The sequence below is a fragment of the Perissodus microlepis genome, chromosome 19, assembly GCF_051167445.1.
Source record: "Perissodus microlepis isolate ML-2025 ecotype Zambia chromosome 19, ASM5116744v1, whole genome shotgun sequence".
NCBI lineage: Eukaryota > Metazoa > Chordata > Actinopteri > Cichliformes > Cichlidae > Perissodus > Perissodus microlepis.
Genome location: NC_140479.1, coordinates 28770418 through 28789646, shown reverse-complemented (window position 1 = coordinate 28789646; position 19229 = coordinate 28770418). Strand labels below are relative to the sequence as shown.

At 43.2% G+C, this 19229-nt stretch overlaps 2 protein-coding genes across 8 annotated transcripts in view; one reads left to right on the top strand and one right to left on the bottom strand.

Moving 5' to 3' along the window:
• The window catches only part of rab3gap2 (RAB3 GTPase activating protein subunit 2 (non-catalytic)), a 21502-nt gene extending 17173 nt beyond the window's left edge, over positions 1-4329 (top strand). For 4 of the 7 annotated variants that reach the window (XM_084914523.1, XM_084914520.1, XM_084914522.1 and 1 more), the window contains 9 exons: positions 329-395; positions 502-572; positions 671-706; positions 826-915; positions 1443-1658; positions 2233-2322; positions 2418-2624; positions 2788-2952; positions 3773-4329. In XM_084914523.1, the coding sequence (XP_084770649.1) occupies positions 329-395; positions 502-572; positions 671-706; positions 826-915; positions 1443-1658; positions 2233-2322; positions 2418-2624; positions 2788-2952; positions 3773-3925 (1095 nt within the window). In that variant the 3' untranslated portion in view covers positions 3926-4329. The remainder of the gene's footprint in view (positions 1-328; positions 396-501; positions 573-670; positions 707-825; positions 916-1442; positions 1659-2232; positions 2323-2417; positions 2625-2787; positions 2953-3772) is intronic. The other 3 variants (XM_084914525.1, XM_084914524.1, XM_084914521.1) reach the window with 1 other exon arrangement.
• On the bottom strand, positions 4322-19229 carry iars2 (isoleucyl-tRNA synthetase 2, mitochondrial). The gene is made up of 23 exons (XM_084914526.1): positions 18800-19229; positions 18176-18298; positions 17323-17476; positions 17082-17230; positions 16779-16828; positions 16591-16700; positions 16425-16512; positions 16006-16121; positions 15609-15778; positions 15090-15180; positions 14780-14931; positions 14487-14647; positions 14226-14328; positions 13373-13466; positions 8703-8814; positions 8522-8624; positions 8116-8238; positions 7902-8033; positions 7718-7824; positions 7496-7641; positions 7214-7404; positions 5974-6118; positions 4322-5627 (listed from the first exon to the last, which is right to left on the bottom strand). The coding sequence occupies exons 1-23, from the start codon at positions 19076-19078 to the stop codon at positions 5482-5484; spliced, it is 3045 nt and encodes a 1014-aa protein (XP_084770652.1). The 5' UTR covers positions 19079-19229; the 3' UTR covers positions 4322-5481.

Sequence of the window (19229 nt, the reverse complement as noted above, 5' to 3'; positions counted from 1 at the left end):
AGGAAAAAGCTTTCCCAGATTTAGCATTAGCATACGTCTCTTCCAAGGTTGTCTCCTTGTGCTCTTCTACACCATTTCAAAACCTGCTGCTATGCTTAGATCACTCACAGCCAACACTGGTGAAAATGTAGCAGCAGCAGACAGACTTGAAGGGAAGATTAGCTAAATTTACTTGAGGTTTTTGACTTTTTGGTGCAGCATTGTAAATCTTCTATCTGTGCGCAAACTAACACATACTGTATTTAATAGTAGAAAGTGCAAACTTTCAGATTTTCATAAAGACCTGAAGAGTTCTGCAGTCTGATCTCACACCTGCTTCTCTTCATAGGAGGGTCGATATCTCTGCTGGTCTGTGGAACATTTGAAGATGGTCTCCAGTCCTCATATTCAGCAAGGTGAGTACCACACTGGCTTTCGGTCTGTTTTATTGATCCAATAATACAATGCATGCTTTAGAAGACAGTACCTCCCCGGTAGTCAGCATGTCTTAACTCCTCACAGGTGTTTGTACAATGATGTGGAGCACATTCATTGCCAAGCGTCTCTCAGCAGCAACCTTTCTCATGGAGAAAGTAAGTTCTGGTCATAACGAGTCGAGCTGAGCTCTGTCACTGTGTCGGGACTTTGTACAGAATTAAATCTCTTATTTTATTGATTTATTTTGAAACAGGTGGGGAAGGCACCCAAAGATCGCTTGTGTCGACGGGTAAGAGTTACATTTCAGCACCAATTCTATTCAAAATGTTTATTTACCTGTAAATATATTAGTCCATACAAATATTCAGATTTAAAGCATGTACTAAAGATCTGTGAATTTTTGTGCAGGATGTTGGGATGGGAGACAAAGCGATGACGTCCTTCCTGGGCTGCTGCGTCCAGCTGCTGAATATCCTCATGGAGGTGACTGGAGTGTTGGTTAGGAATCAGTGCCTTTTTTCTTTTATGAAGTTTTATGTAAGTAAAGGAGACAGCAGAGTGATAGCATGGAGAGTGGTTAGCATGGCAGTGAAACACTGAACGACAACAGTAGGAAGTTGTTTAGGCTTATAGAAATGGGATTTTAGTCTAATATAATGGGAAAGCTTTTCTAGTTGTTAGTTTTTTTTCCCACCTGCTGCCTGATCAAAAGAGCTACTAATACCACCCTCACTGCCCAGACTGCACCAGAGACCTGATTTATTCTATGCATGTGTGAAAAGGACTTCTTCCTGTTCTTGCCATTCACATAAAAGCTGCATGACTGCTGTACTCTTGCAGTAGTGAAGAACACTCTTGCTGAAAATATCAAATAAATGGCTTGAAAAGTAAGCATTAGGAATAAAATAAGATCATATCTTTGGTTTTTCTACAAGATCTTTTTTCTTAATGAATATGTATAATCGTGTTTAATATAAATTGGAAAATGAATCCTCTCATTAGCCGTATTTTCCTTTTCTGTGCAGGCGGACTCGGCGGTGGAGGAGGTTTCTGCCCCAGAGTTGTCCATCGAGGAGGCGTGGTCTGGAGCCGAGGGCCCAGCTTCCATTGCTGAACTTGCCCTGGAGCAAAGAGGTGTTCACTACCCGCTGGTCCAGCACCACTGCCTGTTAGCATCCCTGCTACATGCTGCTATGACCTTCAGTGTCAAGGTCAAACCATTCAGCCTTTTTGATAGCAAGGTGAGGAGATCAACACTCTGCCAAAGTTTAGAACAAAAACGTAGACATGGAGGGACACTCACTGCTGCATTTGAATCCATCCATCACCCGCTGGAGGTTCTGAAGTCTCCGTAAAGCCACCTCCGTGTTTTTTGGAGTTAGATGTGGCGACATCTGAATGACAGTAGGCAGTACTAAGTTATCAGCAATTGGCAAATAGGTGGGTTAGCAAGTTTACTGTATGGTTAGCTTACTGTAACATTAACTGTGCTAACAGTTGAGAGGTCCAGTTAAGTGATTTTAGTTAGCAGACAGCTGACCACCACAGTGACCTGACAGTTCCAACGGCCTCATCCTTAATGATGCAAACGTTTAAGCAGTAATACAATGTAAACCAGAGAGTTATATAAACAAATAACCTTTCTGTAAATCCAAATCCAGGCTGTAAGGGTCGATTCATGTTTTGTAGCCAGTCTTAAGTTGCCATTAGGAAAAATGCAGTTGATGGTACTCCGGTGCTGGCAGATACAGATCACAAATGATACCAGCCGACATTTCTAATGTTTATCTATTTGTGTCACATGTGTGTTTGCAGGGTAAGAATGCTTTCTTCAGAGACCTGACGACCATCCAGCTGATGCCCAGCGGAGACATGGACCCAGGTTTGGTCTCTGTGCGACAGGAGGTAAGAGGTGGAACAAAATGCAGACGGTAATCGGACAATGATGTTCCACACCCATCGCTTGATCTCCTGCTGTTCCACTTTGTCCTCTGTTTCAGTTCCTCCTGCGGGTGCTGACCGGTTGGGTTCAGGCTATAGATGATCCCTCTAGCTCCGCTCCACTTCCTTCAAGCGGACCCAAAGCCGAGTGGTGGCCCTCGCTGTGTTTAGAGCTCGGCTCTCTGCTGCAGGTCAACCCGGACATCCTGCGGCGGCATCTCGTCTGCGAGCTCTACAGCCAAGGACTGGATCTTCGGGCAGAAGAGGTTGGAAACTGTTTCCTTGTAGATCACGAAAACTTGCTTAAACTCACTTTAGGCACTAAGACTACTTGATTTAGGTATTGGTTTGGTGTGGTTATCTGAAGAGATTTGTAGCCACAAACCGTAGATCACGAAAACTTAAAGCAATTAATCTCCCCGTCCTCAGGTGATGTTAGAGGTGGAAGATAAGGATGTTTTGGGCTCCCAGTTGTTGGTGCTGACAGGTCAGAGGCTGAGCTACTCGCTTCTCCACAGCCAGAACCAGACGCAGGCCGCCATGGAGCTGCTGGCCCGCCTGCCCCCCACCCTCTGCACGTGGCTGAAGGCGATGGTGAGATCCCAACACTACAGCCTGCTCTTTTCCTAAAGGGTTATTTGCAAGTAGTGCTTGGAGAACTAAAGTGCATAGTTGAGTGAACATACAGGGTAAGAGTCTTTGAACTCTACATTTATGTATTTTCAGAAACAAATAGGAACCTTTGGTGTCCCCAAAGAGCCAATGTGTTGTTTTTTTCTATTGCTCAACTGAATTTGGCACCGCAGTTTCTCTTTGTTTCTTTAAAATGTAGTCATTGCTGAGTTCTGTTCACAGTGACAGATTCTCTGTTATAACATGAAATTGTTTAACTTTTGCTCAAGTTGGTACAGTCATGAGTGTCCAACATGAATAATTAGCCATTAAAATCACAATAGGTTACATTTAAGGCGTATTAAAAAACTTTTTAATAGAATTTAAATGATCTCAAAAACTTTACACTTCAGTTCAGTTATATCCAGTTCCTGCTGGTTTGGTTTAGGGAGCAAAAACTGGTGGTTTGAGAGTGAGTCAGTTCACAATGACGCTAGAAGATTGGAGACACCCAATGAGCAGACCGTGCCCTGTGAGCTGCTCTTTCTGAAATTGGTGCAATGATGTCAGTTTTGTCTGAATTTAGAATTAGATAAAAGCAGCACAAATTAAAATCCTGGGAGTGAGAATGGGCTGATTTATTATTACTTACAGATATAAAAACTGACTGAAATCATTGGTGAGACTGTAATAAATTAGAAAAGGGGGGGGCGACTGGTCGCTGCCCCTCAGCCAGGACGTGTAATTTACTTTAAATAAATCATCTGGTCATTTTTAACTGGAAGTGTGGTTTATTTTGCAGGACCCACGTGAGCTGCGGTGTCCCCTGATCCCACTGCCCCAGACCAGCCGGCTGGTCGGTCGTCTGATCGAGATACTGCCGGAGAACCACGCTCAGTACAGTCTGGCCCTCCACCTGCTGGAGGCCGTAGAGGTCCTCACCACAGAGGACTGAGGGGAAGATGCTGCAGATAGTTGGAATGTGAGAGACTGTCAGAGAGGAAGAGGATAAAGAACTTTCTCACCCCCGTTTGGAGGTTTTGTTGTTCTGCTCAGTAATCATAGGTGGTGTTAAACACGGTGGATTCAGAGGCTTTTAATCGTTTTTTTTTAATCCATCTTATTTCCCTGCATGTGACAGCAAATGAGATTAAATATTTGTGTTAGTACTCACGTTAAAGTCAGACACCCTGTGTGCCGTGTCAGACGACGACTCTTCTTCTTCACAGATCAGAAATGTATTAGCAAGAAAAATGGACCTGATTTTTTTATTTATATATGCAGACTGAACTTTAATAGCTGTGCCTGTACACCAGCTGCTCCCATGCAGAATAAAGATGCTTCTTAAAGCTTAGAGAACATGAGTCTGAAGACCCGTTCTTTATTTTTTCATTTATAAGTCAGACAACTTTGAATTCTTTATGTTTACAAGGAACATAAGCTATTATACAAAGGAGAAGTACCCACCAGCATCGGTTTGCTGTCACACAGTGACTCTGTAGTGCATTCTTTTCCCATACAGTAAAAGGAGCAACTAAATCAAACACTCATTTCTCCTCTGGTTTGTAGAGCTGTTTAATCACCTGGATTTGACATCTGCCTTCCCCAGAATACGACAGATCTAAACAGGGAAATACATTTTTGAAAAAGAAAATATCCACAATCCTTATGATCGGGTATGATCTAAATGCACCAACAAAAGAAGCTTGCAGCTGGATAACAGCAACATTTACAGCAACATTGCAAGCTTACAATTTAGAATAATTAATTCAGTGCATTTTAGGACCTTTAGGACCTCAAAAATATGGTGGCCAAGACGTTCATATCAGGAGCACCATCTACTAAATTCAAATGTTTTAAATGACAAAGTGCATTCAAGATTGTACAGCTTTGCTGACACCAGAACTGTAAACGTATCCGAGGCACATTTTATTTGGTGCTTTACACAAGGGAGGGAGAACGGAGGGCGCTACATCCAAATGCACTTCTGACAAATTAGCCTGTAGGTGCTGATAAAGTGATTTTTTTTAAGGTGTAACTGGAGACTCAGGCAAACCACACAACCCAAACTTGTGTCTCTAACACAATTACGAGGTGTTTTACTATTATATCATTAATAGACGAGACAACAAACATCTCTAAAGCTCCAAAACTTGGCAACTGATACCAAAAATAGTTTAGATTAGGGGAGAAAATGAGAAATAAACGCTACAAACCAGAGGTGACGAGTGTACATTTGCACATTTTTTTTAAAAGAACGCAGACACACGTAAGCTCTCTGAATGGAAACCCCACCTATAGACCATCTTTTTACATTTGTTAAAACACATTTCAGAGACCAGATGCTTTGTTGCCTTCCTGTGCTGAGCTGAGGCTTCGTTTTTCTTCCAATAAGCATCCTCTGAGAGAGAACTACAGCACGACAGCAGATGTTTCTAGTCCTTTTTACAGCCTCCAATGGGCGTGCAAAACCTGGTCTCTGGTCAGCCCTTCAAACCAAGCCAGAGGTCATCAGTGAGCCTGGGAGACGACACTCTGGCAGCGCGGGCAGAGGCAATCCGCTGAGTTGGCGGTGTAGCGGCGACACCGTGGGCAACGGGCAGCAGAGGTGGGCGTCACTGCGATACTGTAGGCGCTCTCCTCGCGGATTACACCACCTGATAAAACACAGACAGATTCTGGTGTGAAACTTGGAAGATTTGCAGGTCTGTGAATGTATAGAAATGCAAAAATCCTGTCAAAGCAGTTTGAATAAAAGTAATTTCAACACCAAAATCTTACTTTATGTGACAAAATATATATTTCTATGGTTGCATACTGAAAAAACAACACAGGAATCAAAAATGTCTAATGATCACTTGAATGAGTGAGTCTACACAGGCTTCCATGTTAACTTCCAAACAGAAATAAACATGTTTACACACAGGTAGGGAAAAAGCATTGCTGTGACAGCTATCAGCTGCTGTTACTCTTATCTGGCAGTTTTAGGCTGAAGGTCCTCACCCTCCAGGTTGATGAGGAAGGTGCCATGGTTCAGCAGAGCCTCCGGATCCAGGTCTCGAGGCATCTTTGTGGCCAGGTTGACCCGAGCTGCCATCATCAGCTCAGCCAGCTGGGAGGTGGTGGAGGTGGGCTCCTCCTGGAGAGACTGGAAGTAAAGTGGATGATGGCAGGAGTATATATATTAAAAAATTCAAGTACAAAGTAGTGCACAGTGTTTCACAAATCAAAAAATGCACAATGTTTTAACTGAGTGCTAATATGAGGCACCAGAAATACAATTTCAGTTTTTCAATTTCAGTGCACAACAGCAGCTGTCCCGGTAAAGGTAATGTCTGTAATTGATGCCGTAATTAAGCAAAGTGACATGGTAGCTTGTAAAATCAGCCAGATATTAATTGATATTTAAATTGGATTTCAGTCCGTTTGTGACGTTAAAAAAAGCTGGATGGGGTTTTGGTGATGATGGGCCAATCTTTGCTCTCCCATTCCAAGTTGTTTCGTGAGTACTTCAAACGTTTTTCCAAACTCTGCTCAAAATGAATCAAGATGAGTGAGAAACTCAGACAATTTATTTTCTCACTGTTATGCTTGAGACGGGTATATTGGGAAGCGTTTATCATGCTTAGAGTGATGCAACATCTTCCTATCAAATTCATTAATATTTCTCTTCTCTCTGCTTCAAGGTGAGAATATGAATGAGATGAGGAGAAACTGGCATCATCATAAATAATGTTTTGAGGTTGGCAGACTCTCACACTAAGCTGAAATCAGACTAAAGCAACTAAATTAGCTGATTAACTAATTTATGATGTATATATTTATAAACTTAAATTTATGGATGCATTTATTTGTAACATTTTACAAAGTTACAGCGCGTGTGGATGTTCACCTGGGGGGGTCTTCTTCCTTTAAAACAAGTTTACTAGTCTAAATTTAATTGATTAAGAAATGAGTAATCATGGACGTCCCTTCACTCCAGCAGCCGGCTTCTTTCACAGCTTTCTGAGCTCAGCAGGTTGTTCACTAACACATACTATCCTACACCAGAGGGCTAGTACTAGTGCAGTACACTACAACAGATGACCCAAATACAGCATCTCTAGGTCAGTTTAAAGTCTATATCTATTTCTTTGATGTTAACAAAACCAACACAAAAACAAACCCATGGGAGTTTCTGTCACACAATCCTTCTGCACTGTCGCACACACTTCCGTTCAGTTTATATGAAGAGCCAGCTTACCTCCATGAGTTCGAACAGGAGACCTGGTTCGATGGCGACAGTGAGGTCGTACCTGGCGGCGTTTTTGCCAGGAATGGAAGACAGGAAGGAGTCCCTGATGGCACACGCTCCTTCCACAGCCTCCTCTAATCCTGGTCGCCGCCACACAGAGCTGCTTTTAATCCAGCCACTTTTAAATAATGTCTCCCCTTCTATTGAAACACAGAAAACATAGAAAGGCTGTGTGGTGGAGAATGCATGCGGCAGTAAAAGAGTAACCACAGAAAATCGAAAGACACGTACTGTCATGTCCTGGTGCGTGCAGGTACACCTCTTCAGCCATATGTGGCAAGATCGGAGCGATGGATCTCGTCACGCCATCCAGAACTTCCTCTAAAACCGTCTGGCAGGATCTTCGACCCAACGAGTCCTCTGCATCGCAGTACAGTCTGACCGACGGAGAGACAAAGACATGAACAAAGCTACTGGAGGCAAAGGAATCTTTAACATGTTCTGACATGTTACCTGTCCTTGATGATACTGAAGTAGAAGCTGGAGAGTTCTCTGGTTATGAAGGCCTGCAGCACACGGATGACCCTGCCAGCATCAAACTCACTGTAGGCGTCCGTAACCTGGGAACAAAGAGACGTCAGCAGGGGGCACAAATGTGCTCGTTTCATTAGTTGGATGGACTACACCTTAAACACACCTTGATGCTGTACTCGCGCAGCAGGTGCAGCATGTACTGGTCGATGTAGTGCATCTGTTTGGGATCCACAGCCTGCGGTCGTGGGTCGAAGCCCTGCAGGTTTCCGAGCAGGAATTTCAGAGTGTTCCTCAGCTGGAAGGCAAACAACAGCCATGAGAGGAGGTGCAGCAGGTGAGATGAATGTGGTGAGCAGATAAACTGCACCTTAAAGTACCTTACTGATACTGTCCCGGGCTGAGTTGAGCGCAGAGGGGCCAATCTGGACCTCAGAGAAGACGTTCGACTCTGCCACCCACCAGCGGAGCACGTCTGCCCCGTAGGCCGGCTCAGTGGGGCCCTGGCAAACATGACAGTTTAGAAAGTTTCTACACAGAAATGCAAATTTATCTTCTCAGTTTCAGCTTCATTTAAAATCTTTTTTTGTGTGTGTTTTTTAAAGTGGCAAACAAGGAAATGGTAAAATCAAAGAATCACAATTGGAAATCTTTGATGCGTGAAGTCCTATATTTGCAGAGTGTAGCTCTGACACAACATGTAGATTGTAGTGAACAATTGTCCTTTATTTAACTTTATCTTAATTTTAAATCTAGAACAGGTTGAAAAGTCTTCATCCGTTTTACCTCCCCTCCATTAATGACCACATCAGGATCCACAACGTTGCCCACTGACTTGGACATCTTCTCTCCTTTCTCACTGACTGCAAAGCCGTGGACCACAAGAGACCTGCAACAATATTCATTTTTCAGACACTTCTTTCCATGTATCATTATCATCTGTGTGGCGAGTGGAAGGCACGCTCACTTGTAAGGTGCCTTGTTCCGGACAGCCACACTGGTGAGCAGCGATGACTGAAACCAGCCTCCAATCTGGTCCTTTCCCTCCACATAAACATCAGCCCGAGAGTCCGACTCCGCTGCAAGAGAAAAGCTGAGCTCTGAGCTAAACTGTATAAAATTTGAGTTCAGCATTTGCAAGCTATTTTAAGCTAACAATAATAACAAATTCTTAATACATCTTTAAAGCCTTTACAAATTAATCTCCCATGGGTCAATGAGATGATTATGGAATTTTTTAATGACTAATACATTGTTATCTAGTATGTTTAGCTAGCAATTTCAACTCCTAGCAAAACTTAAGCTAATAACTTCAGACTTTATTTATAATTTTAACTACGCATTTTAAATGACTGAAGCATGTTTAGTTAACAATTTATTTGCTAATAATTTCATTTCTTTATCCCTACTTTTAGATAACAGCTGGGAATTTTCAAGTTTTTACTGCTTCTCGCACTATTTCGGCTGTTTATCCAGTTATGTAGCAAATGAACCTTTCAACACTCTCAGTGTCCTGAATGTTTTTGAAAGGGAGTCATAAAAGGCAGGGTGCTGAGATTCATGCTGTGCTAATCAGTTACAATCTTCCAACTGAACAACATGTTCATCAAAAGTCACAGGAGCTTGCAAAGAAAAGCGTCTGGACCTCTTTAAGTTGCTTGAAGATGTTTCACCTCTCATCTGAGAAGCTTCTTCAGTTCTAAGGTCAAATGGACAAGACTCAGCAGTCCATCTGCATCTAAAGGTCAAAGGTCACTCTTTCGAGGATGCCAATGTTCACATTTTGGACAGAGAGGACAGATGGTTTGAAAGAGGAGTGAAAGAAGCATCTATGTCCACTGTGAGCGACCATCTTTGAACAGAGGCGGGGGTTTACGACACCAACTCTCTGCCATCTATAATCCAGTTTTGAGATCCCTTCCCAGACGCCTTAACGCCCACTCACATCCTGGGCCATCTGACCTCAGGAATTCGCATGATAAGGTGGGGCCAGGTTTCACAATGAACACACCCGAAACTCTGGCTGATTGGGACCCACACCCAGTTTCACACCTTGGCTCAGGCGATTAGAGGATCATCAGGGGGTCCTTTTGTCCCTCTGTGGGGGGATACTCCCACTAGGTTTATATCTGGGACTCTCCACCATTTGACCTTAGAACTGAAGAAGCTTCTCGGATGAGAGGTGAAACGTCTTCAAGTAACTTAAAGAAGTCCAGATGCTTTTCTTTACAAGCTCCTTTGACTACGATGACCTGGATGACTGAGAACCTTCACAGACATGTTCATCAAAAGACATTACTGAGTACTGGCAGTACTGAGGCACTGCGGTGGAGTGGAAGGAAGAAATGGGTTGGCTGGTAAGTGATAACACATCATTACCAAATATCCCAAAAGATTTTAAAGGTAAAAAGAGGTAAAAAGTACAAGAGAAGATGGAAGAGACAAAAAAGAAAATAAATGACTATAATACAAAGACTAGAGTGCCTGTCCCTGTAGCTGAATGATCGAACAACCTGTAACCAGAGATTTCTGGAGCTGGGAGCCATCTGAGACGTGACTCGGGCTCATCAGAGTTTTCCTCCATTTCCTCTACAAATGACAACACAACCACACAGATGATGGAAAAACTCTCATACTTCAGCAAATAAGTGTCTATTTGAATCTCCTGGAGCAAAACAAAGCTACTGCGCCATGTGGTAGTAGTTCAAAAATACCTTCAAAATGCAGACAGTTTAAAGTGAGCAGGATCCAACTCTAATATTGGTTGAATTGCTATTAAAAAACATTAACTCCACTCACACCCCTTGGCAAATTTTGACCCAAAATGTGCTGAATAATAATCCCCCACCCCATTACGCCACCTGCAGCCTGAACCATTGACATGAGGCAGGATGGACCCCTGATTTCATGTTGTTTACATCAAATTCTGATCCTATCCCAGATATTTGTGTTTAACAGGTATACCTAATAAAGTGTGTAATTTCTGCTATTTTAAATGGTAAATGGCCTGCATTTGTATAGCGCTTTACTCAGTCCCTACGGACCCCAAAGTGCTACGGGGTTATGTCTGTGAAGGTTCTCAGTCATCCAGGTCATCGTAGTCAAAGGAGCTTGCAAAGAAAAGCGTCTGGACTTCTTTAAGTTACTTGAAGACGTTTCACCTCTCATCAGAGAAGCTTCTTCAGTTCTAAGGTCAAATGGTGGAGAGTCCCAGATATAAACCTAGTGGGAGTATCCCCCCACAGAGGGACAAAAGGACCCCCTGATGATCCTCTAATCGCCTGAGCCAAGGTGTGAAACTGGGTGTGGGTCCCAATCAGCCAGACTTTCGGGTGTGTTCATTGTGAAACCTGGCCCCACCTTATCATGCGAATTCCTGAGGTCAGATGGCCCAGGATGTGAGTGGGCGTTAAGGCGTCTGGGAAGGGATCTCAAAACTGGATTATAGATGGCAGAGAGTTGGTGTCGTAAACCCCCGCCTCTGTTCAAAGATGGTCGCTCACAGTGGACATAGATGCTTCTTTCACTCCTCTTTCAAACCATCTGTCCTCTCTGTCCAAAATGTGAACATTGGCATCCTCGAAAGAGTGACCTTTGACCTTTAGATGCAGATGGACTGCTGAGTCTTGTCCTGTGGAGGTGGCTCTTCTGTGTTGTGCCATGCGCTTGTGAAGTGGCTGTTTGGTCTCTCCAATGTAGAGGTCTGGGCATTCCTCGCTGCACTGTACAGCATACACCACATTGTTAAGTCTGTGTTTTGGCGTTTTGTCTTTCGGGTGAACCAGTTTTTGTCTGAGCGTGTTGCTGGGTCTGAAATGCACCGGGATGTCATGCTTGGAGAAAACTCTCCTAAGTTTTTCTGATACACCGGCTACATAGGGGATGACAATGTTGTTGCGTCTGTCCTTCTTATCCTCCCTCGCTGGTGTCTGATCTTCTTTTCTGTGCCTCTTTGCTGACTTTAAGAACGCCCATTTAGGATAGCCGCACGTTTTGAGTGCTTCCTTTACATGTGTGTGTTCCTTCTTTTTCCCTTCAGGCTTAGAGGGAACATGTTCTGCCCGGTGGTGTAGGGTCCTAATTACTCCAAGTTTGTGTTCCAGAGGGTGATGGGAGTCAAAGAGGAGGTACTGGTCCGTGTGTGTGGGCTTCCGGTAAACTTCGATGTTGAGTTTGCCGTTCTCTTCAATGTGCACAGCGCAGTCCAGGAAAGGCAAACAGTTGTCCTTTGTGTCTTCCCTGGTGAACTTGATGTTTTTATCCACAGCGTTAATGTGCGCAGTGAAGGATTCCACTTCTTGTGTCTTGATTTTGACCCAGGTGTCGTCCACATATCTGTACCAGTGGCTGGGTACTCTTCCTTTGAAAGAGCCAAGAGCCTTCCTTTCCACTTCCTCCATGTAAAGGTTGGCTACAATAGGTGACACGGGGGAGCCCATGGCACAGCCATGTTTTTGTCTGTAAAAGCCTTCGTTGTATTTGAAATATGTAGTGGTGAGGCAGAGGTCTAACAGTGTGCAAATCTGATCGGGTGTGAAGTTGGTCCTGTCCTCCAAGGAGCTGTCTTCTTGTAGTCGTTTTCTGACAGTCTCCACTGCCTCCGTGGTGGGTATGCAAGTGAAGAGAGAGACTACATCAAAGGACACCATGGTTTCATCTGGATCCAGGGTAAGTTTCTGGACCTTGTCAGTGAAGTCGGTGGAGTTCTTGATGTGGTGTGGGGTGTTCCCCACAAGAGGAGCAAGGATGGTAGCAAGGTGTTTAGCAATGTTATAAGTGGCTGAGTTTATGCTACTGACTATGGGTCTGAGTGGGACAGCTTCCTTGTGGATTTTAGGAAGTCCGTAGATGCAGGGTATGGCATCCCCTGGGTAAAGGCGGTGATATGTAAGGCGGTCAATAATTTTGTCCTTTTCAAAGTCTTGAAGGCAAACTATAAGGCAAACTTAAAGAAGTCCAGACGCTTTTCTTTGCAAGCTCCTTTGACTGCTACGGGGTTAGTATCTTGCCCAAGGATATTTGGCATGCAGCCAGGAGGCAGGCTGGGATCGAACCACCGACCTTCTGGTTAGTGGCTGACCTGCTCTGCCACCTGAGCTACAGCCACCCCACTTTTAACTTTTAACCCAGTGTGTTTAGTGAACGATTTCACTTCTTTATCCAAACATATATACACCTAGTTAACTGTTTCCATACTATTACCAGTTTTAACTTTTAGTCATACTTATTAACCGGTTTTCATTTTTTCCTACTTCTGACCCTGACAGTGAGCAGGAATTTCTTCCAGTTCTAAAAACAGACAAATAAATCCAATCACCTTGTCCGGTGTCTGTGATGTGCTGACGTGTGCTAATCCAGGACTCCGACTATCCCACTCTCACTAATGATGCTTTGCAAAGCAGCTTAACTGGCATGTGGGACTACATAAAGTAGCTTCAAGTAGCTTTGTCGCTAATAAAGCTAATAACAGGAGGTTTGATTAGAGGCACTTGGAAACCTTCAGTCACAGACGTGTGCTGCTGCTCTGGGACGATCATTTTCAATGTCCCCGGAGAGGTTTTTACAAAATTAACAAAATCTATCTATACTTTTACATGATCTGCATAACAGGACAAATTGAAGAAATTTCAAATGTACCTTCGAGCACTGCTGCCCACGACGCTCCACTGTCAAACCAAATGTCCAGAACGTCTTCTCCACGAACATAATCACTCACTGCACCTGCTTTACTCTGAGACAAATATATATTCACAGAAAAACTGTGATAAGTTTTACATTTACGAGAAAAACATCTCAAATATTCTCTTAGAGAAAAAAAATGTAAAAAACATTGCCAAGAGTAAAGCCATGTGCCCTTGACTACAGTCCCTATGATGCCTTTAAAATCCTTAATTGATATAGTTTCAGTTTTTCCTTGTCCACAGTACGTAAGAAAATGCTTTTCCCAGACTTATCGAAGTCCAGCCACCATTTGAAGTGTAGCTGGTAACTTACCGGAGTAGAGACAGAAGGGTGTAGAGGTAAAGTGGAAATTTACCCAATATTGGTTTATAGATATAGATAAGAAGCATATGCATGAATGACACCATCATCAGCATAGAGGTGTATTTTTGCTTAGATGTCCTTGCAAATGTCATTAATAAAAACGGGTCCCAACATGGAGGCCTGTTAATCCAAGAAAAATCTGATTTACGGCCCCCTGTGTGGACACACACTGGGTTTGATGCACCAGTAGGTTTGCTCCTAAGCTTGTACACTGGTTTAGAAATAGAACCCAGAAGGGCTGTAACACTGTTGCACATTTTTCCTAGAGTTGTTGTAGTTTTTACAAAATGCCGTTGCCTAAAAAGTGGGACGGCAAAGTTAAAAATGCTTGAGGATGGGAAGGGATGCCTCTGGCAATGACATCAATGATGACATGGATGACAGTGAGAACCCTGTTATCAGTAATATCTGATTGTTAGCCGTTTCCACACATTAGTTTACGCACCTTCTTGAGCACCTCGGGAGGCAGCAGAGTCTCAATGGGAAGCTCCCACCAACAGTCGCTGCCCTTTTCTTTGAAGAGCTGTGCGATGTGGGACACGGTGTATCTGTAAAGGTCAAAGAATCACAGATGTTTGCCAGTTTGTAAATACTGTTTAAAAAAAAAAAGAACAAAAAAAAAAAAAGATTTCAAGCAAATACAGTAAATATGTGCACGCAGCTGTTGGTGTGTGTGTTTTATTATGAATGCGTTTGTTGGCTTTACTTGTTGATGAGAGCCTCTCCACTTTCTTTATGGTAGAAGACGGGGATGGGGACGCCCCAGCTGCGCTGCCTGGAGATGCACCAGTATGTCCGTCTGTCCAGCATGGTGAGCAGGCTGCTCCTGGCCGACTCGGGCAAAACACGCACCTTCTGCAGGGCCTCCTACAAAATCCCACACACATACTTCTTTAGACAAAACTGGAAATGTGAAGCACTCCCGCTCACTGGAAGAAATGAAGTGTCAGGTACAGAAGAAAAAACTAATCTGGTCCAAATCATCTGAATGTATTTTACCTTTGCTTTGTCTTTGAGTGACTCTGTGTTGATGAACCACTGTTTGCTGGGTCTGATGACTACAGGTTGCTTTGTCCTCCAGTCATACGGGTAACTATGGACGCACTGCTCCTCCTTCAGCAGAGCATTGCACTGCTTCAGCATTGAAATCACTGAGTGAAGCAAGCATCAGATACATCCATCATCAAACAAGAAACAAACTCATTTTCAAAACATTTTTCTATCTTGATTAACAATACTATTAAAAATTATTTCTTTTTAGCAGCCTGTAGAAACCCCGTGTTCTGCCCTCTTTTCCATGTTTTTATACCTTTATCGTTTCCTTCTGTCATTACAGAAAGCTTCTGTAGTTCAGGTCCAGCTAATTCATTGAATGTCCCATCTTCATCCACCATACATTCCTTTGGTAGAAGAATAATGTGCACAAATACATCAGGTTTTATCATATACTGTAGCCACATTATTCAACAAACATGGTCCAAACTGTTAAATAAAAATCTCCTTGCATGTATATTGGCCATACTGATTAATGAAAATCCCTTTTTGTATTTTCTTTGCTTTTCACAGATTTCAGCCAACTCACAAAGCTTTCAAAAGTCAAAACTTAAGAAATTATGTCTCTGTGTGTGTGTACAAAAAGAATTATTAAAAAAATAAATACATTTCCAATTGGATTTTTTATATATTTCTGTATTTTCACCTTAGTTATTTCCCCAGAAATATGTTTTTTTTCTGTATTTCTTCCTACTTTTGGCTCATTGGGGCCTCCATATACCCACAAGTTTTTTCTTGACTGTTGGCATTTTTAGTTTTTACACACAGAACACACCACAGGCAGTTTAAACTGCGAGGCCACACTGTAGTCCTCCATCCCATGCGCCGGTGCCGTGTGAACCAATCCAGTTCCCTTCACCATGGTCACGTGATTAGCTGGCAGCAATGGCACTTGTTTGTCAGGAATCGTGGGATGTTTGCAGATCCCACCTTCAAGCAGGGAGCCTAGGAGAGGAAAAAGATGGAGAAACAACTCTGCTCATCTTCTCAAACAGCAGTGGTTCTCAAACTTTGGGGCAGGGTCCACTGATGGGACGCAGAAGGAAAAATACAGAGAAGAATTTTATTTCCCCAAAATTCAACCTGGATTATTTTTGTTAAAAGCTCATTTCCACTGCAGGAAGTATCACGTCTGCACCTGGTAAGGTGATGCTTCAGACACTGTGTGTTACCTGTGAAGGTGCCTACAGTCTGCAGGTCTGTGCCCAGCAGTGCTGCTATGCTGGCCGTCCGCTCAGTTGCTACTAGAAACTTCTCAGAGTTGTCCGCTCTCTTCACCACAGAATACCTGCAAGCAAGACAGAAAACAACTCACTCAAAACCCCACCACGCTATCCACGTTACTGACATCATAATAATAGTGCCTGGGTTAGACAATGTTTGGTTTAAAACAAACAAACAAACAAACAAACAAACAAACAAACAAATACCCTCTATAGTTATGAAATGGAAACGCATCTCTTAGGTTTAGGTAATAAAGTCATGATGACATCTTATAAACAGAAACAAATCGTTTGCTTTTTTCACGACTGTCACATTTTGCAATGAGACCAAGCTGGACGAGTCTCCAGTGTGTGGTGCTGTTCCTTACTGGGCATTTGGCATGTAGCAGACAGCCTGGTTAGCAGGAATGGTCCAAGGCTGGGTGGTCCACACCAACACGGAGACACTTTCCATCCCTGCACAGACACACACAGTCAGGAGATTTCATACCAGGTGAAACATGACTAAAAGCTTTATCCACGTGTGTGCTTCACCTTCTTGTGAAGCGATCTTTGGTGGAAGCGTGACGAGGGGGAATGTGGCATAGATGGCTCTGCTCACATGCTCGGGGTTGTACTCCAGCTCCGCCTCTGCCAGAGCTGTTCTGTAAGATTTGCAGCAATAGATTCAAGATTAGAAGAAATTATTACAAAGATGTAATAACTGCAATAAACTGCATTACCCGGATGAAGGAGACCAGAAGACAGGCTTGTAGTCCTGGTAAATGAGCCCCTGAAGAACAAAGAGGGACAACCACATTAGACCATACACTGGAAGCTAAAGATATCTCAGTGAGTCCCATTTTGATGTTTAAATTAAATAAACAAATTAAAAAATAAATAAATAAATAAAATGTTCTCTGACTGGGGTTTGAGGGTCTGTTAATCCAGCTGACACAAAGAAAGCCTGGTCATGCTGAACTTGCTTTGTAGGTACATCACTCTACTGTGACACTGCCTGATGCTTAGATCAGATCATCACCCACCTTACTGTGCATCTCTTGGAAGACTTTCAGCTGAGCAGCCTCGTAGGTGCCATCAAAAGTGTAGTAGCACTGATCCCAATCAGCCATCACCCCCCAGCGCTGGAATGCAGCTTTCTGGCGGGCTATCGCTCCCTCTGCAAACTCCCGCGCTGGATGAGACAAACCAAACAGCAGCTGCATAAAATCTGAATAAAAGTCACCAGAAAAAGCCCTCTTTCTACTTCCTCCTTCTTCTTCTCACCTTTCTGTCTGATCTGCAGAGGACTAAGGCCGCTCGTCCCCAGGTCTCCCAGAGCCTTCAGCTCAATGGGGAGGCCGTGGCAGTCCCACCCTGGGATGTAGTGCACCTGCCGCCCTCTTAGCATCTCAAAACGGTTACGGATGTCCTTCAGGATCTGAATGGAATAATAATTGAGAAGCTAGTAAATATTTACAAATCATGAGGGCAGGAATAAATACGCCGTTGTTCGCATCCAAAAGCTCCGTCTTAAAAATTTGTTACTTGGGGAAACTTTCACTATAGGAGGAAGAGTAGGTGAAATATACCACTTCCATGTTACTCTAACCTTCCCAGTCTCAAATTCCTTTGGAATGTATTTCCTTTTAACTGGGCTCAGACAGAGTTCCTTTAACAGAATAAATTTGATGTCTTTTGTTGTAAACCTATTATCAAAAAGGATTCTTACTATGCAGAGACATCCAGGAGAAACCTTGGAGTACAAAATGTTATCTTTAACAGTTGATGTTTAAAGGACTAGTATAACTTTTATAATGAACAGTGACACAATTTTTGGATTTAAAAAGGCTAAAGGTGGGTCAGGGTTGGTTGGCAGATGGTGTTAGCCCTGCAACAGGTAGGTGATCTGTCCAGGGTGTGACAGCTGGGGTAGGCTCCAGCTCAACTACAATGCTTAATTGGATAAGTGAAAGAAAATGAATGGATGAATGTGACCTTATGTACAAAGATGCTTTTGTTTTCCTCGTAAAATGCACTTATTATTCTACACGCGTTTTGTGGTATAACATTATATTTGCAAACCAATTTTCATTGGAGGAGGACTTGATGATAGAAAGCTGAAAGGTTTCACTTTTACCTTATTGAGAGCGTGTCCAACATGAGGGTCTCCATTAGCATACGGAGGTCCATCATGAAGGCAGAACTTATTCTTGGCCTTCCTCTCCCGCTGCCATGAGTACAAATCTGCAAAACCACACTCCTGCAAAAAACAAAAATTAATATCTATTAAATCTTGAGTGAGCTATTTCCAATATGTATGAAGGCATGATATAAGTATTTTATCACGTGTGACCAGGCTTAGTAATCCCATTCCTGTAACTTTTACTCATTTGTGTTAATTTATAATTTTCTCAAGTCAAAATAGTTTTATTTTCTTCTTTTACTTTCTTTGTAAAATTTCTTATAATGTCTTGTGCTAATCACGTTACAGTAATCCCTTTAATATTTCATGAATAGCACTTTAAACTGCATTGTCGTTGCAATGATCTGCATGTTTCAGCTCAAAATTGAAATCAGGACTAGTTAAAAGTAACAATGGTATAGCTGTGAGCCTGAACAGTAATGCCGAATTAAAGACTAAATGCTAAACAAAAGTATAAACTATTCGTGTGTTGTACTTTATCGAAACCATTTAGTAAGCGACATTAAAAAAAAATAGAATTTGACAATTTTTGAATGAGATTTCGTTAGCCTGCTGTACCTGTTGTATTTGGAGTTCTCGGTCCAGAAGCTTCTGTCCGGTCAGTTTCATCGGGAACGCGGTCTTGGGCAAAAGCACTGAATCCCGGTACAGTGCGTTACCGGAGCCGTTCTCTGCGGGCTGACCATGAACTTCACCCGAACCGGTACCGTGACAGCGGCGGCTGGAGGTGCAAGACCGAGCGCCGTGCAGGAGGAGACCGCCTCCCCGCTGTGACCTCCGTGCCCATCGCACTAGCGTCTGGCTCCCCGCCGAACTCCGGCACAGCAGGCGCAGCATGGACAGACGAATAGCTCTGCGGCCGAGCTGCTAACTCGCAAAAACAGACAGCTTTGTTGTTTCTGCGTGAAGTTTCCGTGTTGTTTTAGTCCGCCCTTCTGTATTAGCGTGCTCTGTTTCCTTCGGAAGAAATACAGGAGAGGACAGCTAC